Source organism: Ursus maritimus, unplaced genomic scaffold, assembly GCF_017311325.1.
Source record: "Ursus maritimus isolate PB19 unplaced genomic scaffold, ASM1731132v1 scaffold_11, whole genome shotgun sequence".
Lineage (NCBI taxonomy): Eukaryota > Metazoa > Chordata > Mammalia > Carnivora > Ursidae > Ursus > Ursus maritimus.
The window spans coordinates 65,888,559-65,916,418 of NW_024423453.1; the positions used below are offsets into that span (position 1 = coordinate 65,888,559).

Below are 27,860 nucleotides of genomic sequence, written 5' to 3' on the forward strand. Positions count from 1 at the left end.
GTGGCCTTTCCGGAGACTGCCTCTAAGGTTAATTTTTGAATCAGTAACTGTAGTTCCAAATCTGATCTAGAACAGTGGGCCTCAGGCTTTACTGTTCCTGGGAATCACCTGGAGAGCATGCGAAAATGCAAATACCTGGGCCTCTCTCTCAGAGAGGCAAGTAGATCCATGTGGCCCCAGGAATCTGCTTTTTTTTTTTTTTTTAAGATTTTATTTATTTATTTGACAGAGACAGGCAGCGAGAGAGGGAACACAAACCGGGGGAGTGGGAGAGGAAGAAGCAGACTCCCAGGGGAGCCTGATGCAGGGCTCAATCCCAGAACGTCGCAGAACGTCGGGATCACGCCCTAAGCCAAAGACAGACGCTTAAGGACTGAGCCACCCAGGCGCCCCATAGAAACCTGCTTTTAGAAAGCTCCCCAGGTAACGCCAGAGGATCAGGAACCACACCTAAGAAACCCAGCAGAAGGTTGTAATTGCTGGTATTCATCCCCTTGGCATTGTGGGAAATAGGCTACTCTGAGGAAAAGTTTAGAAGACAACTATCAGAACTACAAAAGGACTGAGATTTTGGCGTTTTTGCAAACTAACAAGTTAACCTGTAACAGGTTCAAGAATGCTGGTAGGTGAGTGTCCTGGATCAGAGACAAAGAGTAGCTCATTACTAATGTTGATAACAACAGTTCGAGAATTATCATTTAGGCTACTTTTCTGAGCCCTGATTCCCAGAAGCCTCTGTGATGAGAGCCATGGTAGGCTGCCTTATAAAAGAGGAATTAGAAGCTCTGGGAAACTGCATCTCTCATAATGGAGATTAAGTCTTCCAGATCTTTGCTTGGAGGGAGACATTATTTGTTGTTCAAAGCTATTCACCACAGAAATACCCTTGAAAAGATATTCCAAAAAAGGCCAACAGTGCCTCCGCTCAAATAACAGAAAAATTGCACATGAACTGTCTTCGAACAGAAACCGGGAAAACGGACGTGTGTCAGGGGAAAGGAATCCTACATCTGAAGGCTGTAAAGTGATTAAACCAAGGCAGGAATGGGGAGTTGGGAGAGACTCAGGCCTGCTATAGTAAGTAGGAATTCAGCCTGGATTCCATTTCCCACAGCTCACTTCGCAGCAATCCTTACTCTCTTTGTTTTAATGGGGGCTGCCTGATGTAATGAGCATTTCCATATTTCTTTCACTTTAATCCTCACATTTCACGTAGACAAGTGACACGATCACCATTTTACTCACTAGGAAACAGAGTTTGACAGAATGTGACCTGCCCACTTACGCAACCGCGGGGCAGAAGGGTCTTTTTAGAGGTCTTCCCACTACCCCCTTCTCTCACCTGTTTCCTCTTTACTCCAGGGGACAGGATTTAAGACTGGCCAAACTAAGTGAACAACGAATGCAAGGATGCAGGACAGATCTTTAAGACTCAGCCTCTACTTCGGAACGAGGAAGTGGAGAGCTCGCTTTTCTTCAACCTCGAGGAGCTGAAATTTCCAGGGAGTTGTTGAGGAAGAGGCTCCTGAACTTCATTTCGCATTTCAAATCGGAAACAGGCTTCCCGTTACACGGAAGTCCTGAAGCACAAGTGGAGAGTTTCCCTGTCCCTAAACCAGGCCAGACCGCAGAGGACCAGCGAGGACCGGCGAGGACCGGCGGAGACCGCACAGCGCAGGGGTCCGCCCCGGTCTTCTGGGGTTTCCTGCTCATATCGGAATTGGGGCGGAGCCTTCAGAGCGCGCCCCGCGCGATTGGACGACGCCGCTGTCGCTCAGCGCTCCGAACGGAAGGGGCCGGGCACCATTCACCGCGGGGTCCCGGAGCCTACAGGCGGGTGGGAGGGGCTGGAGCGAAAGTTGCGGGTTTGGGGTCCACTGACCGTGGCAATGGAATTGGGTCCCGCTGTGTCCCCCGGGCCTTCCCGCTCCTTCAAGGAGGAGCTGCTCTGTGCCGTCTGCTACGACCCCTTCCGCGACGCCGTGACTCTACGCTGCGGCCACAACTTCTGCCGCGGGTGCGTGACTCGCTGCTGGGAGGTGCAGGTAGCGCCCACCTGCCCGGTGTGCAAGGACCGCGCGGCCCTTGGGGACCTGCGCACCAACCACACCCTCAACAACCTGGTGGAGAAGCTGCTGCGGGAGGAGGCCGAGGGCGCGCGCTGGGCGGGCCACCGCTCCCCGCGCCTCTGCCGCTCACACCGTGGCCAGTTCAGCCTCTTCTGCCTCGACGACAAGGAGCTGCTGTGCTGCTCGTGCCAGGCTGACCCCCGGCACCAGGGGCACCGCGTGCAGCCAGTGAAAGACACTGCCCACGACTTTCGGGTAAGAGCGGCAGTGTGCGGGAGGTGGCCGAGCGCGCACGTGGCGGCCGGGTGCGGACTGCAACTCAGCATCTCTGACCTCCGCGGCTCCCGCCATTGCAGCCTGCCAGAGCTGTGTGCCTAGGCCCCCGCCTCGTCCTGCGGCCAGGACCCCCATCCCTCTGACTCGGCTAACCTCCAAAGGGGTCGGCCCAGGGGGCCTGGGATGGGTGAAGAGGAAGTGTAAACCGGAAGTGTGGGAAGTGGGGTTACGCGATGCTCCCAAGACGGCCCCAGCCCCTTCTGAAGGCCGGAGGCCCTGCACCCTTTATGCCAGCAGGGTGTGGCACCGGCCCGGTTGAGAAGGACAGGTGTGGGTAAGGCCCAAGAATCTTGGAGCGTGGCACACTCAAGTTAGAGGTATGGGAGTCCAAGACCAGGCCAGGGATATGAAGCCTTAAGGTCTTCCAGAAGGGGTCACATACTTCCCCGAGCTGGCCTTATGTATTGTGTAGGAGTGGAGAGGCTTTTGGCATTGGCTAGCTGGTTTATTCTGGATCACTCTCAGCACCCCAATGCCTAGAGTTCCTGTGGCTATAAATAAAGTGACATGGAAATTAAGTTTGGTATAGAAGTGACACGGAGAATACTTTGGTATACGAAGGAAGAATGATCAGAAAATAAGGATTAGCCAATTTAGGAGTTTTTGAAATTTTTGACCTTAGCCCCTGGTAAAACCATGTTTTGACCTTAGCCCATATTTTTTCCATTGTGATCTGGCACACCCCTGTGTATGTATCCCTTGAAACAAAAGTCCTGTGAAAATGTCCGTTGTACTCTGGCATTTTCTGTTATTTTATTTTTATTTATTGTTTTATTTTAAAAATTGCAGAGGGTGTGAAACACTAATTTATTTCCTCACCTACTAACACATGGATCAGACCCACTGATTAGCTGGTAGGAAGCTGAGTGTATTGAAAAGGAGGCACTGTAAGAACCCCTAATGCCTGGTCTCCAGACACTGTTTTTGTTTTTGTTTTAAGGCCTTTTTTAAAAAAAGGTTAGAGTTTCATACACATTTAGAGTTCAGGTGAAGGGAAATGTCATCAATATGCATGTTTGAATACTACAGTAGCTTGCCAAAGGGATAACCCTATAACTCCTGTTGCCTTATTTGTTTAACAGTGGTCCACAACAATGCTTTTCCCCATTCCCACTGGCAGAAGTGCCAGGTCCTGATTTGGGACAGCTAAAGTAAGTGCTGGGCATTCTGGGGGCTGGGATCGAGGTAGGGGGGCATGGTGGATCAGGTCATGACTAGTCACCATGGGGCTGTGACAGGTACAGATCAGGAAGATGGGCAGGGGTCAAGGCCAGGAGCACTAAGGCAGAACCCCCAGGTCCGGGCTAATCCAGGATTCAAGATTAGGGAGTCAGGTGCTGGGGAAGCACATAGGATCTAATGACAACTTCCTGTTCCTGCAGCAGATGCCTCGTACTGCTCAGTCCCAGGCCTACTTCGAGGCATGAGATAAACAACAATTCATACCTTCAAGGAACTTCAAGCAGAGACCTGAGCAATGAGGAGGTGTTAGCCAGGTGAAGAGAGTGAGGGAGGGTATTTCAGCCAGAGGCAGCAGCATACATAAGGGTCCAGAAGCTGGGAGGCCTGACCTTCTAGGCACTAAGAGAATTTTAGAGTAGTTAAAATAAGGATGGAAGTGTAGCAGAAGCCATGAGGCCCGAGGGTTGGCTTTTATTCTAAAGACTGTAGGGAGCAGTAGGAGGGTTTTAAGCAGAGGGATCGTGCAGTCAGATTGATGGGCACCCAGGGCGATGTACGAGGAGGTAGGGAGTCTAGTCCGGAAAGATCTAAGGCGAGTGCAAGTCAAGTGTGCCCAGCCTCATGCAGGGTGAAACTCATTCAGTGTGTTAGACAGCTATGTATCAAGGACTTGTGTTGTGTTGTGTTCTGGGACCTACGAGGGATGTTGAGGCCGCAGAGTAAGACAGAGCCCTCGGCCTCTGGAGCTCACAGCGTAGCAAGGGAAGTCAGACAGTAAATAGACAAGTTGTCATGCTGGCTGACTGGGTGCGGAGCAGTATGGGAAGGCAGGAGAGGTGAGAAGAGGCTGAAGGGGCTGCCATCGTGTGCTGGGGGAGCTCTGAAAGCTTTTAAATAGGGACTTTGTGGTGAGACGTGTGCTTAGAAAGATCACTTTGGCAACCATGTGAGGAATTCGACAAGAGTAATCATACCAGCCAACACTTTTTGAGCCCTTACTGTGTGCCAGGTGCTCTTGAGTGTTTACACGTCAACAGATTTAATCCTCACAAAACCCCTATGAGGTTGCCACAAACATGGCAATCTAACACAACACAGATGTTTTTTCTCACAGTTCTGGAGGTCAGAAATCCTAAAATCGATGTATTGGCAGGGCCACATGCCTTTTGGAGACTAGGAGAGAATTTATTTCCTTCCTTGTCCAGCTTTTAGAGGTCTTTAAAGCACATTATTCCAACTTCTTCTGTTACCCCATTGCCTTCCTTGACTGTCTCTACTAACTTTCTCTTTCTTATAAGAACCCTTTGATTCCATTGGGCCCACCGAGACAATTCAGGATAATGATCCGTCTTAAAATCCATAATTTAATCACATCTATAAAGTCCTCTTTGTCATGTAAATAATACATTCACAGCTGCTAAGTGCTAGGATGTGGACATCTTTATGCAGCTTGCCACAGGTAGGTACTAGTCTCCCCATTTTACAGACAGCGACACTGAGTCTCAGGTTAAGTAACTTGTCTAAAGTCACAGAGCAAGTACTATATAGAGTTCACCTGGGGCCTTGTTCGGCCCCTACTCTGGTCATGGGCTTTGAGAGAAACTTCTCTGGTCCCCGGGTAAAACTTTCCCTGCTGGCTTTCTCTTCTGGGAGCTGTGAGGACAGCGGATTATGTGTGGGTATTTAAGAGGCTTGATTGGATGAGGACCACTATCCTGCGGTGTGGGTGCCTGCTGTGTGCCAGGCACAGTATGTTCAGTAGAGGGCCGAGGAGTCCTAGCCCCTGGCTTCTTGGAGTCAAATAGGCATAATTGAATAATAATCAGACTGACATTCCTGTGAAGGACAGTACAGGAGGTGACAGATGGCTGTAACAAGGAAGCCTGCTCTTGTCCCCAGTGGGGGGCAGGGGCTGATTCCACAGAGACCTGAAGGCTCGGAAGGAGTTCGCTAAGAGAGGGGCAGCAGGCTGCGCTGGTGGGGCAGAGGGCAGGCTACATAGGAGTCCAGAGACTTCTGGATGAGGAATGAAGGCATCCAGGACAGATCCCAGGGAGCATCTAGGACCTGTTAGAGATCTGAGATTTTGTCCTAAGGACAGTGGGGCGTGAAGGGAAGCAACTGCTGACATATCCAGACATTTTAAGTGTGGAGACCAGAGCGCTGAAGTGCGTGTTGGAGCTCGAAGGGACAGCCTGTAGCACATGTTTCTCAAACTTGAACAACGTACCCAGTCTTCTTAAAGGAAAAGCTGTTCCAACACCGTGACATAAAATATATTCTCTACCTACAAACGCTAAACTAGTGTGAATCCTCTTGCTTATTGCACATAGAGGCAGTAAAACAACAACAGTTTACAGATGAAGCACAAAGACTATTAAAGTCAATTCAATTCTAGTTGAAATATTCATCGCTAGACTTTATTTTGCTGAAATGGAAGCAGTGCTCTGGGTGGCTGTGAGGCTTGTCTGACAATACTTGGGATGCTCCTTTACCCTCTTCTAAGTGGTTGCTTGGTTTGCCAGGCTAAATTTCCCTCTTTGCAGATCCGAAACTTCTCCTGTGATACAATCGGCCTTTATTCAGACCTAGCACATCCTTCACCCATTAAGTGTGCTTTGATCCTTATTAGGCAAGACAGTGAAAGTAATGTAGCTTGGTGTTGAGGAAGTTGTTAACAAATACAAGTGCTGGCACCGAAGTTGTAGGAGCTGAAAGCGTGTATCGGCCCTGTTTACAAGGCAACTTGGAAAAGGTTTATCTTAGGGTTTTTTGTTTTTTGTTTTTTAGGTTATTGAATGAAAACACTAATTCAAACTCTCGTGGAAAACTTGCAAATCCCCAAATACAGGCCCAGAGCCACGGGGCACTGTGAGGAGATGATTCTGTTTTACTAGTGAGAAAACAGAAACTTGGAGAAATACAGCAATTCCTGGCAGTGGCAGGGGATGGCAAGGGTACGTCTAGGATTAGAACTCAGATTTCCTGCCTTCCCGTTCGGCATTTGCTCTGCCTCGCACCGTCAAAGCAAGCCTGCCCCGAACTCCAGCCAAATCCCACGCCTCAGAGCTGCCTTGTCCAGACCCCTTTCTTACCCGTCCCATGGGACTGACATGAGAGCCATTTTCTGCCCTCCAGCCTCCTCCTACACCAGCCCCAATCCATTCCCCTTCTGGGGTTCCCTTCCCCTTCTGGGTTCCCTTCTTAGAAACAATCTGGCCAAATCTTACCTAGGAATATTCCATGTTTTCCTTAAGTCTCCCCCCCCACAGTTCTTTCCCCTCTTTTCCTAACTACACACTCCCATCTGAATCCCCCCCCCTTATGGGCCGGGCACTGCCAGGTCCAAGTTGCATGCAGGACATTTACTGCCTGCTTGGACAGGGGCAGAGGCAGGGGCTTACTGAACACTGCTCACTGAAGCTCCTGAGTTACCCAGCCGTCTGCACTAGGCACCGTAGTGGACACCTGCTTTGTGAGGAGGACTGAAGCACCAAGGAGAAAGGAAGAATGGGAGACTGGGTTGGGGTTGGATAAGGAAGGGACCTGGACGAGATCTAGTTGTCTTGGATGCATTTATGCTCTCCATTTAAGGCACCTGGGAACAGCCAGTAGGAGAGTTAAATGAGGTGGTAAGTGGCACCTAATAGAGTGAGAGCCAACACATGCCTGGTGCGCTCTCGGACGCACTTGACATGGATTGACTAGTGGAGACCTCAGCAGTCCTCCGAGTAGGTAGTCTCATTCCTCTCGCCCACATGAGGAAACTGGTGCAGAGAAGGGAAGGAATTTGCTCAGAATCACCTGCTACTAAACAGAAGAGCAGGGATTTGAACTTGGGGGCCAAGTGCCAGAGCTCCTTGCTGCTGTGTCAGTTTGCCTGAAAACAAATGTTTGAAATAGATAGGGCAGATGACACGAACTAGAGACAGATGCCTGGGAACACTGGTGATGGGCTGGGTAAGCATGGACAGAAAACTGCATTCTTCATTTTTATGGTGAAGTTTGAGAGTCTATAGAAGCTTTCATGCCTTCATTTTTAAGGTATGGAGCCTGACCACCAGTGAGAGAGCAAACTTTAGCCAAAGTTCTCGGCAGTGGTTGTGACAAAGACAAGGGTGTAATTCAGGTCTCCTGGCTTTCAGTCCAGGATGCAGTGTGGCATAGGGGAAAGAGCACGGGCATTCGACGGACTCATTGACCGGGCAGGTAGCTACTTGAACGTCCACTTTGTGCTGAGCCCTGGGGATGTGCATGGATAGGACATTTTCTACCCTTGCAGGGCAAGCGTCCTTTCTTTCTGGGAAGGTTTATTGAGCACCATTGTGCTGGGCCAGAGGACCTGCTCTTTCTTGGAAGCCTACAGCCTTTCCAGGAAAGTGAGGTGATTATCCAGGGTAGTAAGTATCCCGGGACGGTAGAATGGGAGCTGTGAGAGCCCACAGGGTGCATCTGAACTCTTCTGGGAAGATCAGAATGGCTCTCTGGAGGAAGTGAAGGGAGCCTGAGCAGAGTGTTCAAGGCCACTGTGAGACAGCTGGGTGGTGCAGACAGGAATTAGTCAGGAGCAACTGCATACATAGGACCTTGGAGGACAGAAAACCTGGCTTGGGCCGGATAGCCATGGTTACAGACATGACTCTAGCCTTTGATAGGTACCTGAGGGGTGCTGTGACAATTTTGGGAACTAATATTTATTCTTTCTCTACACCCTTCCTATTTTCTGTTACATTGCGTAGCACCTGTGTTAATGAATGTTTTGGGTAAAACAATTTTGTAAAATCCTTAGGGTATTACATATACTATTGAAATTTGTTGCTTAAGGAATGAAATTGTAATTTTTTTAAATAAACGATGTAGACTATATAATCACATTCTGAATCCTTTAGTGTAAATAAAACTTCCTGTTTTGCATGTTTATAAATAAGTAATCTTGGGTGTTGTCATTTGAAACTAAAATCGGAGCTCGTTTGCTGTTTTGGGCTTGGGATCTGGGCGATGGCCCACACCTGTCATGGGCCATTTAGCTCCATCCAGGGCAGTGATGACCCGTATTGGTGCTGACCAGGCTTCACCGCAGATAGCCCTCTAGTCAGCCAGCAGCTTCTGCTCATTGAGCACGCTCTGTGGGCTACATGCGGTCCCTTAATGGTCCATCCGAGTGGATACAAGTATGGTTAGTGTTCAAATCAGAATATCTAAAGCAGACGAGGAAAGTGTATTGTTTAGATTCATTTGAATTCATACTGTTTGCACGCAGTATTTCTAGATTGACCACTAAATGCATGCAAGGGGAAATGTGGAATAAAACATGCATCATAAATCCCAAGAAAGGGGAAGAGAAGGAAATACTGAACAAGTGGGACAAGAGAACAGAACAAGGCGATAGGTTTAAATGCAAGTGTATCCGGTAATTACCTTAAATATTCCAGTTAAATGACAAAAGTTGTCAGATAAGAAAACAACCCAGTTCTATGCCACTTAAATAGGATTTTAACGACAGATGAGAAAAATCAGTTTGTTGAAGTTCATTCAGTATACTTTTGTTAATTTACTAAAAAATTAGCAAACGAGGAAGGGAAGGAACTTCATTAATCCGATTAAAGATACCTACTGAAAAACTTAGATCAGATACCATATTTAATGGTGAAACATTGAGTTTTCTCATTGGGACCAAGAAAAAGACAGGAATGTGCATTATGACCAATTGTATTCAGTTTTGTGCTGGAGAGCCTAGCTAATAAAGTAAGTCCGGAATCGTAAGTCAAAGGTATAAGGTTAGGAAAGAGGGAAACTACACTGGCATGAAGTGCAGATATGATTGTATATATCTGCATAGAAATTTCTGTTGCAGAGAAAATAACAAGGTGCTACAGATAAATTATGTATATAAATGAGTTTAGAAGAAGGTTGGTTGCAAAATCAACCTTAAAAGCAATTGTATTTCTGTATATCAGCAAATATAAAAAATTTACAGTAGTATAAAAATCAGCTATCTAACAATAAATACAACAGTGCACATATCTGGCGGGGAAAAATACACAATTTCACTGAAAGACATCAAAGACTGAGTGGCAAAATATACCATGTTCACAGATTAGAAATCTCCAAACTGATCTGTAGAGTCAGTACTATGCTAACCAAAATTTCAGCATGATATTTTGTGGAATTTGGCAAGCTGATTCCAATATTTGTATGAAAACTCAGAGGGCCAATGATTGCCAAAACATTATTAGGAGACATTGAGCTCTTAGTATATTTTAGAGCTATCGAAGTTAAGGCTGTGTGATGTTGACAGGACAGGCAGGTGGGCCAGGGGAACAGACTAGAGAACTGGAAACATCTGTGTTTGATGTAGGTAGAGGTGGCCTATACATCAATGGGGATGCTAGTACTCTAAATAATGGTCCTGCGGGGGCGCCTGGGTGGCTCAGTCGTTAAGCGTCTGCCTTCAGCTCAGGTCATGATCCTGGCCTTCTGGGATCCAGCCCCCATCGGGCTCCCTGCTCAGCGGGAAGCCTGCTTCTCCCTCTCCCGCTCCCTCCGCTTGTGTTCCCTCTCTCGCTGCCACTTTCTCTGTCAAATAAATAAATACAATCTTTAAAAAAAAAAATAATGGTCCTGCAGCAGTAAGCTCCCAGGTCATACCATTCACAGGATAAACTCCAGGTTATCCACACCGGACCTAAATGAGAAAGGAAAGGCGTAAAGCTTAAAACAAATAATTTAGGATATTATCTTTGTGACCCGAGGATATGGAGGTTTTTGGGTATTTTTAAGCAGTTTGGGAAGAGAGGAGGTATTTTTTAAAACAAAACCAAGGAGTCCTAATTCTAAAGGAAAAGACTGGTTGATTTGACCATATGGAAATTAAGAAATATAAGTGATACATTAGAACGTACTTCTTACACATCTAACCCATGAAAGTCATATATTGAACATTTATAATAAATTCTTACAATCCAGTTGGAAAATGGCAGGCAACTCCATTGAAATACGGTCAAAAGATTTGAACAGGTATTTAAAAGTAAAGATCCAAATGGTTAATAAACATTTTTCATTAATATCACTTGTGTGGTATAAACTGGTACAACTGCTTTGGAAAACAGTTTGGCATGGTCTACTGAAGTTGAAGATACACTCGTGGCCCATTCCTGCTCCCAGGAATGTTTTGCACGGAGACAAGTGTACGTGTGTGCCAGGAGACACATATAAGAAGGTTCATGCTATTTGTATTACTCGAAGATTGTAAATGACCCAACTGTCCATGGACACCAGAATGGGTAAATGATTGTGGTGTGTTCTTACAGTGGAATATAGTGCAACAATGAATGATAAACTTACATGCAATAATGTGTTTGAATCCTACAAACCTTAACGTTAAGGCAAAGGAAACAAGACACAAAAGAATGCATACAGAATGGCTCCATTAATATAAAGTTCAAAACCAGGCAAAACTAAAGTATATTATTTAGATTAGGGATGCATACATGGGTGATAGAACTATAAAGAAAAGCAGGGAAATGCTGAACAAATTAGGACCTTTGTTTCCTCCGATAGGAAGAAGGGGATAAGATTGACAAGGTACACATCCTGGGTGTGGTTAAGAGGTGTTCGTGTATAACTACTTAAGGCACATTTATGGTTTATGCCAAAGCAAATAAATTGTCAACAACAGGAGATTGAAAGGTAAAAAACAACTCATTAAACCTGAGAGAAATTGAAGGGATTTCTTTGAGGAAGAAACTCTTTTTGTAACTGACAAGAAAAGGCTAAAACTTCCAAAGTTTTCATTTTATGGGCTTTTAAAATTTTGAGGTATAATTTATATACAAGAAGACGCAGACATCTTAACTGTTGAGTTTGAGGAATTCTGAGTGTTACACACACACACCCTATACTTGCCTCCCCAAAGGAACTATGGAACGTTTCTGTTACCTTGGAGAGCTCCCTTCCCAGCCAGTCCACCAGGAGGCAACCAGCTTATGATTTCCCCTTATGCTTGTGCTGTCCCTGAGCTTCACGTACATGGAGTGATACCATATATACTCTTTTGTATCTGGCCTCTTTCTGGCAAAATTTATACATAAATACTGGGGATATATATAATATTATAAAAGTTATGAAAATATATGTATAAAATTTGTATATACATGTATATGTAAACATATATGTATATACACATAAATTTATATGTGTACACAAATTTGTCCATGTTATATGAGTCAGTAGTTCCTTTTCTGTTGCTAAGTAGTTTTCCATTATATGAATATGCCATAATTTATCCATTTCTTGATGGATATTTGGTGGGTTTCCAGTTTGGGAATAGCCATTAGTTTTTAAAATGTGTTGTTTAGTTTGACATTTATAGGAGGAAATTCATTAACATGCTAGGTTATTGAAAGAATTGGGCAAAGTATTGACAGAATTATAAACTTATTTTCTAGAACTAAAAACTGACAAATTTGGGAATAAAATGACACTTTTATTTTTATTTTTTTTTAAAGATTTTATTTATTTATTTGACAGAGATAGAGACAGCCAGCGAGAGAGGGAACACAAGCAGGGGGAGTGGGAGAGGAAGAAGCAGGCTCATAGCGGAGGAGCCTGACGTGGGGCTCGATCCCATAACGCCGGGATCACGCCCTGAGCCGAAGGCAGATGCTTAACCACTGTGCCACCCAGGCGCCCCAAGATGACACTTTTAGAAACATAAAAGGCAGGCAGACAAACGTAGTAATAGCTCTCTGAATGAGATAGGGTGTGCAGTGTGACTAAGACCGTGGCCTTTATTGTTGGATACAAATCCTGGCTCTGCTAAAGTCTAACTGTATGATTTTGGCAAGTTGCTCAACTCCTCTGGGCCTTGTTTTCTCCTCTGTAAGAGGATAGTGCCTGCCACACAAGAATGTAAGAATAAAGTAGCATGACCTCTGTTAGGCCCTTTATTTGGTGTGTGATGCATAGCATATGTGCAGTGATAACTGCTTATTACTGATAGAATCATTGGTGGATCGCATCAACTCGCACCTCAGAGAAGGGTCATTTTGGGGTTGGTCTTTGCTGAATTACACCAGAACTCTCCAAGTGCTTCAAGAGCTTGGGAAAGGACAGGGACTGTCACCGCCTCCCCACCATCACCATCTCTCTTCATCCGCCTGCAACTCCCTAGCTGTTGAGGTTGAAGGCAAAGGGCTGGGCTGCGTTGTTTTGGGGCCAGCACACCCCTGGGTAACGTGTGTGGGCAGTTGCTTCGCTACTATCATCCATGCTTATTTGGCAAATCACAGAATTGTTTTGGACTTTATTATGTGACTTCGTAGCAAAACATCTTTTGCCACAAAACAATAGGATGATATTTCACTGGCCTTGTGGGATATTCATACTGATTTCATTTTGCTATTGAGGAGGCACCTTAGAGATGAGTACTACAGAAAACGAAAAGATCTGTTATGTAGTCTCAAGAAGATCATAAAAATGGCCACAAGGAGTAGAAAAGAAGAAACCTGCAGAAAATGAAATCACTATTTTCTGGAGTACAGCAGTTAAAAGAACGGGTTGTGGAGCAGGACAGACAGCCTAGTTATTGCTGTATAACAAGTTACGTCCAAGAATACTGGTTTAAAACAGTATCTATTACTTCATGGTTTCTGTGGGTCAGGAATCTGGGCGTGACCTAGCTGGGCGTGTCTGCCTCAGATCTCTCCCGATGCTGTGGTCTCATCTGAAGGTTCATGTAGGCCAAGATCGCCATTCGAGCTCCCTCACTCATGTGGCCGCCGGTGGGGTTACGGTCCTTGTGGGCTGCTGGTTGGAGGCCGTCCTCACTTCCTACCCCCGTGGGCCACCCCACAGGCTGGATCACAATGTGGCAGCTGGCTTCCATCCAGCTGAGCAAGCCAGGGAGGGTGAGAAAGAATGTGCGCAGGCTTTTTAATCACCTCATCTCAGAGGTGATTCCCTTTGCTTTTGCCACATTCTGCTGGTTAGAAGCCAGTCATCAGGTCCAGCTCATGGGGAGCAAATTCCACCAGGGCATGAATCCCCAGAGGTGGGGACCACTGGAGCCATGTTAGAGGCCGCCTCCTTCAGTCTGCCGTCTGTTCCCCAATGGTTCTTGTCCCCCTAGCATTCAGAATACACTCACCCCCTCCCAAGATCCTCAAATATCCCATTACAGCATCCGCTTCTGAATCTCGTCATCTGAATCAGGTCCGGGTGGGGATGAGGCTTTTGAGGACAGATCTGTATTATGTATTGCTGCATAACAAATCACCCCCAAATTTGGACTCTTAAAGCAGTAGACTTTTCTGTCTCACAGGAGGGAGGGATTACCAGGGGCCATCGTAGAGGCTGCTTACCCCCCACTGTCTAGGTTCACATCCTTGTTCTGCCACAGACTAGCTGTGTGCTCTTGGGTGAGTCACTTCCCTTTTGTGTACTTTTGGGTTTTGTTTTTTTTTTTTAATTTATAAAATGAGGCTAATCCTGTTACTTACCTAATAGGGATAATGTGATGATTAAGTGACATAATTGGTAAAGTAATTAGCACATTCCCTGGCAAATAGTAAATGCTCAATAAATGCTAGTCACTTATAATTCATGCCGTTAGGATTGTTACTATTTTTCCAAAGGAAAACTTGGTAAGCTTTCTTAGAATGAGGAGAGAAAAGTATAAAAATGGAGAGAAATGGGTAAGCCTTGAATACAAAAGGTAGGAATCCAACCTAAAACTGGTAGTGGTTCTTCAAAGAGTCCAAGGAGATCAGAGCAGTAACGGTTAAGTTTAACTAAACTGAAAGTATTTGATTAAAGCAGTGATTAAGGTATTTCGTGGCATATGCACTATTGGAATATTGCAATAAGTTGGGGAGGTGGGGAGACATGTAGTTTAGAGAAGGCCCTGTAGGACTTAACTGGATTGACCTGTAATCAGACCTGTTCATTACCGACTGCAGGCCAGTCCAGTTTAGAAAGTCATAAAGAGAGCCTGTGAGCACAGTGTCTATATAGTGGCAACAGCTCAGGGGTTCATGGACAGCCTGGACCAGCTGTTGGCCTGAGTGGGATGCCCTTCTATGCTGTACTGTGGCCGACTCGAGAGGGAACAGGTCATTGACTTCCTTGGCCGTGTCTCCCCATCTGTACCAGGTATAAAAAAAAGGGGCCAGTTAGAAGGTGTCTGAGAGCCTTATGCTAAAAACCAGAGTCAAGGTTAGGGCTTGTGGACAGACCGGTTGAGTAAATGTGGCTGAGTTGTACCCACACTGAAGTGGGACTCCAGTTGTAAATGGACTATGTCCTCCCTGTGCCTGGCCTCCGGCCCTAACGTTCCTCCTTCTCGTTCCTCACGGCAGGCCAAGTGCAGGAACATGGAGCATGCGTTGCGGGAGAAAGCCAAGGCCTTCTGGGCCATGAGGCGCTCCTACGAGGCCATTGCCAAGCACAATCAGGTGAGTGCTCCGGCTGGGCAGGGAGACTGGGGACACCTGGGGCAGTGGGGGAGTTGGTGGGGGGAGAGGTGAGGGTGGTCCGGCCCTGGCTGTGGGTGTTGACACAGAATCAGCCTTCCGTAACTCTGAGGGTCTAGCGTAGGCACGTCCTAGCTTGCTGACCGTGGCGGCACTGCCGTGGCCTCCCTAAATAGCTGGGCATGGCCATGCAGCTGTGGGGGGGGGGTGAAAAGTTACCTGTGCCATCTACAGTGTGGTTTCAGACTAACTTCAGTACGTGCTGCACTTGACCATGTACCGGGGTGCTCATGCCAACAATGACCTGGGGCTCTTTAGTTATTCCTCTGTCCACCCAATGCTCTGTTTCCCCTGCCACCCCCCATCTTGGCCCTGTCTCCACTGTTCTCATCTTGCCTCCTACTTGGACCCCAGGCTTCCACTCTTGTTCTGCAATCCATTTACACATAGTGGACTGATCTTTTTGAAAAATACATGGATTGCGTCACTCCTCTGCCTAAAATTGCCGAGTGGCTTCATTACCTTTGCAATCCAGACTCCCCACCATGGCCTCCAAGGCCCTCATCCAACCCCTGCCTGCCCCTTGGCTTCATCTCCTCCCATGCTTGGCTCCAGCCACACTGGCCTTCTTTCTGTCCCTCAAATGAACTACGTCTTCTCCCCAGACCCTCCCATAAGGAGTACCTTGTCACTGCGATCTCAGCTCAGGCATCCCTTCGGAGAAGTGTTCCCTAATCACTCCCCAAGTAGTCCTCTGCCTTACTTGCTCTTCTATCTCCCCATTTTGATTTCTTCAGAACTCTTCATTACCTGCAGTTAACACTATGTTATTTTTTTTTATTTACTCCCATTAGAATATAATGAAAGCAGGGCTGTGTGAGAGAGTTCTTGGCACACAACAGGTGATCAATGTATGTTTGTAAATTGAATGAATGAATTGCCTCCCCTCTTTCCCCACTCTCATTGTTTATACCTTGGCACCCTCTCTTCCTCTGAGTCCTGTGTGGATTGGCAGCCGGGTTTCCGACAGGTTGTGCTGGCTTTGCTGCGTCACTCCCTAGGTGAGTGCTTCTACCAAGTACTGCTCAGCGAAGACCCACCTGGCTCGGGCACTCCCCACCCGTGCCCGCGTGCCCACGAGAGGGGACCAGGCTCAGAAAGAGTCTCAGTAACCTCTGGCAGAGGAGTGTCCCCTGAGCTGCAGAGCTGGTGGAGCAGAGCAGAAGGAAGGATTGTGAAATGTTGGTGACCAGGGCCGTTACGCAAAGCAGAGCTACTTTCAAAGCCAAACCCTGAACTCCAGGCCTATCCCTACCCTCTTCTAAGCTAATGTCCCCATCTGTAAAAAGACAATCCCGTTTTACTAGGAAGTTTTTAAACATTCACTTGAGATAATGTGTGTGAAGTGCCCAAGAGAGAAAAGTCCTTCAACATTTCTTATATCTTATGGACCAATAAACTGATTTGAGAGGTGTTTCTCACTTTTTCAGTGAATCATTTTGTCATATTGTCAGAGCCATAGCACCTGTTGAGCCCCCAGTCCAGACATGGAGTGACTGGCCCGCCCATGGCGAGTTGCTTTCCCTGCAGGCGCCATGGAATCATGGAGCTTCACCTCTGTCACCTGAGTTCCTTTCATGGCCAGCCCCGTGGCCATCCCCGTTCCCCTGGCTGGCCTTGTGCGGGACTGCAGTGGCAGTGTCTGGGGCATGTCCGTATGTCCACATGACAGCACCCGTCTGCCTGGCCCAGACCCTGTGGCACTCTGACAGGCCCCATGTGAAGATTCCAGGATTCCCATGTGATCCACGCTTTTCTCCTAAACCCAGTCAGTGCAGGTGGCTGAGGGAAGTGAAGGCTTCGAGGTTTACCCCTTTTTCGCGAGGCTCCGAATTGCCAGCAGGAATGGGGGCTGAACTTGACTTTGCACTGGTGGGGTTTTCCTGCCTGCTGTTTTTTGTCTTCCCGTGGGACAAAAATCATCCTGGATTTCACTGCCTCCCGCCATGCAGGATCAGTCTTGGGAGCCTGGTATTTCAGCAGTGCCATCTCTTCTCATTTGTATCTCTTTGACTGTTAGTTTGTATACCGTTTTACAAGTGTGAAGCCATTTGTGTTTCTTCTGTGAATGCTTTTCTTTTTTTTTTCTTTTTTGCATATTTGCCTTTTCTCCTAGTTGGAGTCATTAGAGTGCTTTGTATATTAAGAAGAAGAACAGTCTTTTACATGTTAGAAATATTTTTCCCGGTTTGTCATTTTTTTTTTCAGTGAATCATTTTTACTCTTTTTGGGTCAATTTCACTTTCTCGGTGACTATTTTGTCATCACGTTGTCAGAGCCATGAACATATATTGAACTTTCAGTCTGAAGATGAGATTAGTGATTGCTACAGCCCACATTTTGAGTTGTTTTTCCAGTTGTCCTCTTGGAACTGTATTTCTGTATTTAACTTTTATTAGTAGTCTCTTGCCATTCAAAACTTCCTCTTTTTATGTCTATTCAATGATCTCATTTTTCTTTGAGGCTTCTCAGTTTTTTATTACAAAAGGTCTTTCTCATTCGAAGGTGAGCACTATTTCTCTGCTTTTTCTTTGAGTGCGTTTATGGTTTTGTTTTAACTTTTAAAAAAATTTTTTAAAAAATTTATTAGAGAACAAGTGAGAAAACATGAGTGGGGAGAGGGAGAAGCAGACTCCACGCTGAGTGTGGAGCCCAACGCAGGGCTTGATTCTAGGACCCTGGGATCAAAACCTGAGCCGAAGGCAGATGCTTAACTGACTGAGCCACCTAGGTGCCCCGTTTTAAATTTTTTTTTAAAGCTTTTTAAAGTTATGATTAGGGGTAAGCATACTGTGAATGATTCAGCTTTAAATACTTCCTACTCCTCTTTTGATGCCTCTGGATCAGACAGATTTGAAGTCCTAAGATGGGAAGGCAGATAATTTTTAAAAGTCATTGTTATTTGCAACAGTTCATTTCTGTGATTCAGGATTTCCCTTGCTATGGTGAGCTGAACCAAGATATACAATATTGTGTGTTGAGGAAGATACAGATGACAGGGGTCATCTATAAGCAGATTTGATTTGATTTTCTTAATTTATCAGGACAGCCTCATTATGCTGTGTGACTTGAAACTTAGCAATTTGTGCTAATAAAACTGCATCTGTATTTAACTGTTGGGGTTCTATCCACAGTCTCTGTTGAAAAGAGCTCCTTTGCTAGAAACCTGAGTGTCCCGAGGCCGGGTGCTGCCTGAGAGGTTCCCTCCGAGCCTGAGCCTCTGTGGCCCCGTCCCACCCTGTGCTGTAGGTGGAGGCTGCGTGGCTGGAAGGGCGAATCCGGCAGGAGTTTGACAAGCTCCGCGAGTTCCTGCGCGTGGAGGAGCAAGCCATCCTGGACGCCACGGCTGAGGAGGCAAGGCAGAAGCAGCGTCTGGTGGAGGAGAAGATGAAGCGACTGGCGGAAGACACCGAAGCTCTGGCCCATGAGATTGAGCGTCTGCAGGCGGAGATGAAGGAGGACGATGTTTCTTTTCTCATGGTGAGGGGCTTGCTGTCTGGCTTTGGGGACGGGGGGCAGGCGTTGGGGAGGCCCCCACCCGCCCAGTCTTCCTGCAGTGTTGGGGTGCTGGGCGGGAGGAGCCCCCGGAGGAGGTGCCCTGCTTGTCAGGAGGCCAAGAGGATTTTCAGCCCGGTGGAGCTCCTGAGGACTTTCTCACTTCTCCCTGCTGCTCTCCTTTCCGTGTCCCTCTCCCTGCCTCTCTTGTAGGCTTGCTCTCTCTCTCTTCATTTCTTCTCTCTCTGCTCCTTAATACAGCAGAGTACCTTTTAAACAAGGTGGACAAGTTGTGAAGGTAGTGTAGACCCCTAGGTTCTCCCATTGTTAACACCTTGTATCACCTCGTGGCATGTTTGTCCATAGAAACCTGACCTTGGTGCATTGTAATTAACTAAATTCCAGACTTATTTGGAGTCTACCAGTTTTTGCATTAATATCCTCCTTCTGCTCCAGAATCTAGTCTGGGGACCTGCATTGCATTTGGTTGTCCGGTGTCCCAGTCTCTGCTGGTCTGTGACGGTGCTTTATTCTTTCTGTTTTCCATGACCTTGGCAGTCCCGAGGACTGCTGTCCAGATAGCCCGTAGACTGTTCTCCCACTCTGGGTTTGCCTGATGTTTTTTTCATGATTAGACAGGGGTTGTAAGATTTTACAAAGAAGACAAAATGGAATATTCTAAAATCACACAATTATTTTAATTTTTAATTTAAATATGATGTTTTGGTATTCTCTATTGCTTTCTTAAGAAAAGGATGATGCCATTCTTGCTTTTAAAAATATGTTTAGTTCATTTTCTTTTTTCTTTTTATGTTTTTCACCTTCCACCGGCCCCCCCTCCTCTTGCCCCCCAGGAGTCTTATAGAGACGTGTCTGTGACTGGAAAGCTATTTTGGGAATCGGTCAGGATAGCGAGCTATCTCTTCTACTTAGAGAACTGTTCTCTCTGGAAAAGAGAGACTTCGTAGAGTGGTTTGAGAGGGACAGATATATCATCAATTCAGCCCAGGTGTCACATCCCGGTTGGGCATCCTTATGGGTTCTCTGCCTCACACAAAGCTTTGAACCCTGGTGTCTCCTGTCTCCAAAATGGCCCTGATGATAAAATCATTTGGTGGGTTCTGAAAGCTAGATTCCTTGCTGTTTCTGTTCAGGAAATGGGAGTGGCCAGGACCCAGTGTGCTTTCAGGGATGCTTTTGTGACTTTTTAAAAAAATATATAACAGCTTTGTTGAGATATAATGCATATACTATATAATTCAGTCATTTAAAATGTATAATCCAGTGGTTTTTACTCCATTCACAGAGTTGTGCAACCATCACCACAATCAACTGTAGCACGTTTCATCTCCAGAAACAGAAACCTCATACCCTTTAGCTGTCGCCCTCGTGTGCCCCTCCAACCCCCACCCCTGCCATCAGCCCTCAGCAAACGCTAATCTCCTTTCTGCCTCTAAGGATTTGCCTCCTCTGGACACTTCCATAAATGATTTCCATATGTGGAATCCTATCAGATGTGGCCTTTCATGACTGGCTCCTTTCACTTAGCGAGTTTTGAAACTACATCCTGTCGCAGCCTGTATCAGGACATGGCTGAATAATATTCTGTTGTATGGATAGACTACATTGTATGTCTCCATTCATCCATTGATGGACGCTTGGGTTGCTTCCACCTCTGAGCTGTTATGAATCACACCGCTGTAAACATTCATGTGCAAGTTTCTGTGTAGACATACGTTTTCCTTTCCCTTGGGAATGTGCCTAGGAATAGATTTACTGAATCATATGGTAGCTAGTAAGTTTAACTGTTTGAGGAACTGCCACACTGCTTTCCAAGTGATTGCACGGAGTTTATAGTCCCATGAGCGGTGTATGAGGACTGATTTCTCCACATACTTGCCAACACTGACCTTTTTTTCTTTTCTTCTTCTTTTTTTTTAATAGCCATTGCAGGGGTGTGAAATGGTATCTCACTGTGGTTTTAATTTGCATTTCTCCCATGGCTAACGCTGTTGAGCATCTTTTCAGGGCCCTGTTGGCCATCTGTGTATCTTGGGGAACTGTGCATTCAAGCCCTGTGTCCATTTTTTAAATTGGGTTGCTTGTCTTTTTGTTGTTGAATTATAAGAGTTTTTATATATTCTGCATACTAGACCTTTATCAGATAATATGATTTATAAATAGTTTCTCCCATTCTGTGGGTCATTTGTTCACTTTTTCGGTAACTTCCTTTGAAGTACAGAAGCTTTTCACTGTGATGGAGTCCAGTTTATCTGCGTTTTATTTCCTGTTTGTGCTTTTGGTGTCCTAGCTAAGAAACCATAGCCTAATCCAAGGTTGTGATTTTTTTTTTTTAAGATTTTATTTATTTATTTGACAGAGAGACATAGCTAGCGAGAGAGGGAACACAAGCAGGGGGAGTGGCAGAGGAAGAAGCAGGATCCCAGCGGAACAAGGAGCCTGATGTGGGGCTCGATTTCAGGACCCTGGGATCATGCCCTGGGCTGAAGGCAGACGCTTAACGACTGAGCCACCCAGGTGCCCCAGAAGGTCGTGAATTTTATAGGCTTAGCTCCACATTTAAGGCTTTGAGTTAATTTTTGAAATTTTTGTATATGGTGCAAGGTGGGAATCCAAGTTCATTCTTTAGCGTGTGGGTATCCAGTTGTCCCGGCACCATTTACTGAAGACTATTATTTCTCCATCGAATGGCCTTGGCACCTTGTAGAAAACCAACTGACAGTAAATAGGAGGGTTTACTTCTTGACTTTCAGTATCCACTGATCTGTGTCTGTTCTTACGTTAGTACCACGCTATCTTGACTTGAGCCACCAACTTTGTTCTTGTCCAGGCTTGTTTTGGCTATTCTGGGTCCCTTGAATTTCCATATGAATTTTAGGGTCAGCTTGTCAGTGTCTGCAAAGAAGCCAGCTAGAATTTTGATGGGAATTTTATTGAATCTGTAGATCTGTTTGGAGAGTATTGCCATCTTAGCAATATTAAGTCTTCTGATCCATGAACATGGGATGGTAGGACTCCTTTTGAGGTCAGAAACTTACATGTTGTTTTTTTTTTTTTCTCTGTGTTTGTGTCTTTGTTTTTTTTCTCTTTTAGAAACACAAAAGCCGAAAACGCCGGTAAGTTGCCAAGGCTGTTGGAGGGGAGGGGAAGAGCAGGCAGAAATACCAGGGGTGCCAGCTCCAGTGGCTCCAGGGCAAGGCAGGTAATGAAGCCAGCTGGGTGTAATACAGAGGGAGTGGTGGGGACTGGCCAGGAGGGAGAGAGCCCTCTTTCAAGGCATTGCACTTTGATTGGCACTGGTGAAGTGTTGTTTTCCTGAGTGTGGAAAATGACCATCCACTGTGTGGGGAGAGAATGTGTCATCCAGCACACGGCTTGTATTTCTCAGTGGGTCCTCCCAACATTTAGGCTTGTTTCTTGGTTAGTCCCTCCCTCTGAGAGCCTCGGGACACACTGGTTTGTGTTCATGTCTGTTGGGTTCACGGTGATGAACTGTATCGCAGTCAGAGCTGCACAAAGATGGAAGAGAGTGCTTAGGGGAGTAGTGAGTTTGCTGTCGCTGGAGGTGTTCATGCAGAAGTCAGCGATACCTTCAGATGTTGGGACTATAGGACCCTTAAGGTCCCTTCGGCCTCTGGATTTCTGCCCACAAGGACGGGACTTGTGTCTGAGAACCTCCTATTTATATTTACCCCAGCTGGGGCAGGTTGAGCCTGCGTACTGAATCCTGAGGAGCTGTGAGCAGCCTAGGTGGCTACTGGCTCCTCTCCCGTCAGAGCCCAGCCCAGGTTTGTCTTGGGTAGGGTGGCCAGGAATGAGCCCTGTTGCCTGTTTCCCGCTGATCCAGTTAGGCCCAGGATGCATGGCCTGGCCCTGCCCACCCGGCCCAATTCTCCTTTCCCAGCCTCTTCTGCACAATGGAGCCAGAGCCCGTCCAGCCTGGCATGCTCATCGACATCTGCAAGTATCTGGACTCCCTGCAGTACCGTGTCTGGCGGAAGATGGTCACGTCTGTAGAGTCCGGTGAGTGGGGGGGTGGGCAGGGGTTACAGGCAGGGGAGGCACTTCATGCAGGGCAGAGCGCCAACCGAACTCATTTCTGCCAGCTTTCCACCTTGTCAGAGCTTCTCCAGCCCCTTTCAGACTGGTCCCTTGGTGCCCTCTCCACCCCCTGCCCCACCGCTCAAAGCTGTGCTGGCAGAACCCCTTTCTCTTTGGGTCCTGACACTCGCCACCTCTGCAGAAAGAGGAGCTGGCTGCCCTCTCTTTTCAGAACTGTGTTGTATAGGTAACGAAAGGACTGAGGGTTTACGTCCCCTTATTATTCATATGTTGAAGCCCTAACCTCCGATGTGATGGCATTTGGAGGTGGGGCCTTTGGGACGTGATTGGGCTACTTGAGGTCATGAGTGTGGAGCCCCAGGATGGGATTAGTGGCTTTGTAAGGAGAGGCACCAGGGAGCTGGCTTCCTGTCCCTCTCTCCCCCGTGAGGACACAGCAAGAAGGCGCCTTCTGTGGGCCAGGAAGAGGGCCTTACCGAAACCCAGCCACGCTGCACCCCAGTCTCAGACTCTGGTCTCCAGAACTGTGAGAAACACGTTTCTGTTGTTTAAGCCACTTAGTCTGTGGTATTTCTGTGTAGCAGCCCAAGCTGACAGAGACGTCATGATTTCATAGGGAGAACTGTCAGTGACCCAGATGAACGTTACGTAACGTGCTTCTCTCAGTTGTCATGGGACTTGTGTGAGCATCGGGGTCCCTGCTTCTGTTGGTTTCCTCTGGCTGCCGTAACAAAGGACTGCACACTGGGTGCCTTCAAGTGACCGATTTACTTGCTCACAGTTCAGAGGCTGGAAGTCCAAAATGAAGGTGTCAGCAGGGCCATGCTCCCTCTGAATCCTACAGGAGATCCTTCTTTGCCACTTGCTAGCTCCCGGCGTTTGCCAGCTGTCCTTGGCTGGTAGCTGTAGCTCTGTGATCTCGGCCCCTGGTGTCACCTGGCCTTCTCCCCTCATGTGTCTGTGTCTCTTCTTCTTCTTTAGCTAAGGACAACAGTCATATTAGGCTAAGGTCCCACTCAACTCCTGTCTGCTCTCATCTTAATCACGTCTGCCATGACCCCATTCCGAGGCACTGGCAGTTAGGACCTCGGCATCTTTTTTTGGTTGGTCATGGTTCAACCCACAAATTAGGCTAAGGTCCCACTCAACTCCTGTCTGCTCTCATCTTAATCACGTCTGCCATGACCCCATTCCGAGGCACTGGCAGTTAGGACCTCGGCATCTTTTTTTGGTTGGTCATGGTTCAACCCACAACACGGCCCCTCAGCCCCAGATGGCTCCCTCCGGGCACTGGGGCCGGATGGGACACGGTCGTTTTGGGGGGATGGAGGTCCCGCTGGCATGGCAGAAGGGTGGCCTGTGAGGTTTGCTGATTTTCCCCCACTTCCCGCCTCTGCTCTCAGTGCCTTTCAGCTTCGATCCCAACACCGCGGCCGGCTGGCTCTCTGTGTCCGATGACCTCACCAGTGTCACCAACCATGGCTACCGAGTGCAGGTGGAGAACCCGGAGCGCTTCTCCTCGGCACCCTGCCTGCTGGGCTCCCGCGTCTTCTCCCAGGGATCCCACACCTGGGAGGTGGACCTGGGGGGGCTGCCGAGCTGGCGGGTGGGTGTGGTGCGGCTGCGCCAGGACGCCGGCGCCGAGGGCCACTCGCACAGCTGCTACCACGACACCCGCTCGGGCTTCTGGTATGTGTGCCGCACGCAGGGTGTGGACGGGGACCACTGCGTGACCTCGGACCCGGCCACGTCGCCTTTGGTCCCGGCCATCCCTCGCCGCCTGCGCGTGGAGCTGGAGTGTGAGGAGGGTGAGCTGTCCTTCTACGACGCCGAGAGCCACTGCCACCTCTACACCTTCCATGCCCGCTTTGGGGAGGTGCGGCCCTACTTCTACCTGGGGGGCGCACGGGGGGACGGGCCCCCCGAGCCTTTGCGCATCTGCCCCCTGCGCATCACTGTCAAGGAGGAGCTGGATGGCTAAGGCTGGCCCGGAGCCTGCCCGACGCTGCCTGGGACTTGTGTCATGGTCCTGCTTCCTTTCTGTCCCTCTTCGTCAAGCCATGCCCACCTCAGTACCTCTGAACCATCGGCCGCCTTGCCAGGATCTGCCTGCTGACCAGTCCTGTCCTTTTCCTGTGACTCCAGGCCCCAAGCCGTCTCCTTGGTTTCTGGTCCCTTCTCCAACCACAGTTGAAAGTCATCCAGGAGACACCTCATTCCCCAGAGTCATGGCACCTCATGACTAGCCTGCTGGGCTGAAAGGCACCATGTGAATTTTCTAAATCCGAATTCCAGGATATCTGGGGGTAACATTTACTTCGAGAATGGGCCTGTTTTAACTTATAGGTTTTATTATCTGGGTCTGATGAGGCCAGCAGACCAGGAGAGGCTGCAACGGGAAAGCGTTTGTTATTTGCTATTCCCAAGAGGAGGGCCCTACCACGCCAGGGGAGCGGCCACATGGGGAAGCACCAGGGCCCCTTAGAAGCAGAGGGATTTGAGGAAGCCCAAGGTAGGAGACTGCTGTGGTTTTAGTGACAGGAACAGGCGAGGCAGGGCTCTGGGTAGACAGGTTTGGAATCTGCTAGTTTGAATGATCTCGGCGGGCTCTGGGGCATAGGGACTGCCCCCAGTTGTCAGGGGTGCCTGGGATAGGGGATGATTGGGGGGGGAAACGGTGGCCCAGCGTGTTAGAGCCCTGTGAGAGCCAGGTAAAGGGAGCAGTTGGGGGTTAGCCCGATAGCTCTGGATTGGTTGGTTTGTATACGAAAGGCGTGCTCTCAGGGAGTTGATTGCTTTCTAGGAATTGGCTAGACCTGGAAGGAGCAGTTTCCCATAGTCAGAGTATCAAGAATACAGAAAATAAAATCTAGTTCATACAGCGCTGCTGCTGTGGGTTTGGGGCAGGACCCAGGCCCAACTTGTCTGTCACTTTATACCAGTATTTTAAAACCACTCCACAGAGCCCCGTCTTGTCCCCCGGGGCAGAGGCAAGGCTGTCAGGTCAGCTCTGATGTATCTATTTACACTTCTTGGACTATTTCACTTAGGAAAGGTGATTTTAAAAACCACAGTTTAGACCCGTTCCTGCTGTGGGCCTCGATTCCTCATCTGTAAATGCTATAGGAGGACTGGAGAATTATGTCCTCTAGTTGCTGTGATAGAAATAGCTCTGATTCATTCTTATAAAGTAACAAGAAAGGAAGGAAAGAAGGGTCCTTTTCAGTGAGGAGTAGGAAAAGGATGCGGTCTGGGAGGGCCTAGAGGGAGAAGGGCGGGAGGTACCTACCTCGCTTGGCCTTTGCTGCCCTCATCTGGCTCCTTCTTGCTCTATTGCCCTCTGTGTTTCCATCCTGATTTCTTCTGCCCCCACCCTGCTGTGCCTGTGGACTTAGAACGCCGCCTTTTCTTCCTCATACCTGCCTGCAGAGAGTTTTTAATTGTCCCAGGAAACAGCATGGTGAAAGGAAATACTGGCCTGTAGGGGTGGTGGTGTTCTCCTCGGGGGCATGTTCCCGTGCACCAGGTTCACAGAAAGGATGATTCAAAACTATGAAGTGGTTATAAACGTGACATGTACAATTGATGTGGGCCACGGGGAGGGACGCAGTAGGAGATGCCACTAGGCAAAGGGGACGGGGTTGGAATGTTGGCACACTGGTGTGCCCAGGCCCCGTCAGAACGCACTGAGGCTCAGGGAGCTCAAGGCATTTTGTGGCCAACACATCTGAGACCAGTGTGCAGTCTCTATGCATTTATCTAGCCCATCAAATATAATCTCTAGGAGAATCTTGATCTGAAACTATTTTGTTAGTTATATAATAAACTTTTAAAAATGTTTTTTATTTCCAACTTAGAAACTGGAAAGGGGTTTTTAAATAGGATAATTTGGATAGCCTGGACCTCTTTTTTTTAAAAAATAAAAATGATATTTGAGCTAAAACCCACTTTTTCTTTTGACATTTTCCTTTCAGTGTTCTTGTGATGAGCAAAAGTTCATCCATGTTGTAGCATGTTTGTGACCGTATTCCCTTTTATGACCAGGTCATATGCCATCGTGTGGATATATACTACGTTTTCTTTGTCCATTCTTCAGCTAATGGGCATCTACATTGTTTCCATTTTTGGCCATTACAAGTAATGTGTGGACATATGTTTTGTGTGGACTTGTGTTTTCCATTCTCTTGGGTATCTATCTCCGTAGGAAGTGGGTTCGGTGGTGCATGCATGAACTCTGTTTAACCTTGTGAGGAGCCGCTAGGCTATTTTTCAGTGGAGCTGTACCATTTTGCATTGTCATCAGAGGTGCCAGAGGGTTCCATCGTTCCATATCCTTGGCAACACTTGTTATTGTTGGTCTTTTAACTTAGCCACCCTAATAGGGGTGAAGTGATATCTCATTGTGGTTTTGATTTGCATTTCCCTGATGACCGATGATACCGAGCATCTTTTCATGTGCTTGCTCGCTATTTTTATATCTTCTTAGGAGAACTGTCTTTAGATCCTTTGCCCATTTTTGACTGGGTTACTTGTCTTTGTATCATTGAGTTGTAAAAGTTCTTTATACGTTCAAAATACAAGTCCCTTATCAGATACATGATCTACAATTTTTTTCTCCCGTTCTGTGGTGGTCTTTTCACTTTCTTGATGATGCTCTTTGAAACACAAGTTTTTAACTTGGATGTCCAGTCTTATTTTTTCTCTTGTTACTTGTGCATCCTAGAAATCTCCCTTTCAACACTGCCCTTAAGCCCAGGTATCCCAATTTTTGGATTGGCTCGGGCATGGGGCAGTTCACCTGTTGACAGAAAGCCCTAGTGCACGAGTGTCCTCTTCTTTTGAACCCTCTCCCACCCTAGCCTTCTACTCTTGCTTGTCCCCATGTCAGTCTCCTCCTTGTTACCACATCCAGGCTGAAGGCAGCAGTCCACTGGGCAGCCTCCCCTCTGCGGCTTCTCCCACCTTCAGTCGATCCCATGTGTTGATGCCAGAAGCACCATCCTTCAGTCTCACCTCTCACTCAGGTGACTCCGCTCCTTCCTGTCCAGGTACATTTCTCCAGGTCACAGCTCGGAGCTCATTACCCAGCTCTGCTTCTATTACCTGGAGTTCCTGACCTCCACACACACGTAGCTCCTGCCAGCCCAGGCTTCTCGTGACATGT

The 27,860-nt window shown here is 47.5% G+C and overlaps 1 protein-coding gene across 1 annotated transcript; it reads left to right on the forward strand.

Moving 5' to 3' along the window:
* The first annotated feature begins 1,785 nt into the window (after window positions 1-1,785).
* On the forward strand, window positions 1,786-26,639 carry TRIM35 (tripartite motif containing 35). Its single transcript, XM_040626480.1, has 6 exons — window positions 1,786-2,324; window positions 14,945-15,040; window positions 18,368-18,598; window positions 21,728-21,750; window positions 22,539-22,657; window positions 24,100-26,639. Exons 1-6 carry the CDS (start codon window positions 1,890-1,892, stop codon window positions 24,675-24,677), a joined length of 1,482 nt encoding a protein of 493 aa, XP_040482414.1. The 5' UTR covers window positions 1,786-1,889; the 3' UTR covers window positions 24,678-26,639.
* The last annotated feature ends 1,221 nt before the right edge of the window (window positions 26,640-27,860 follow it).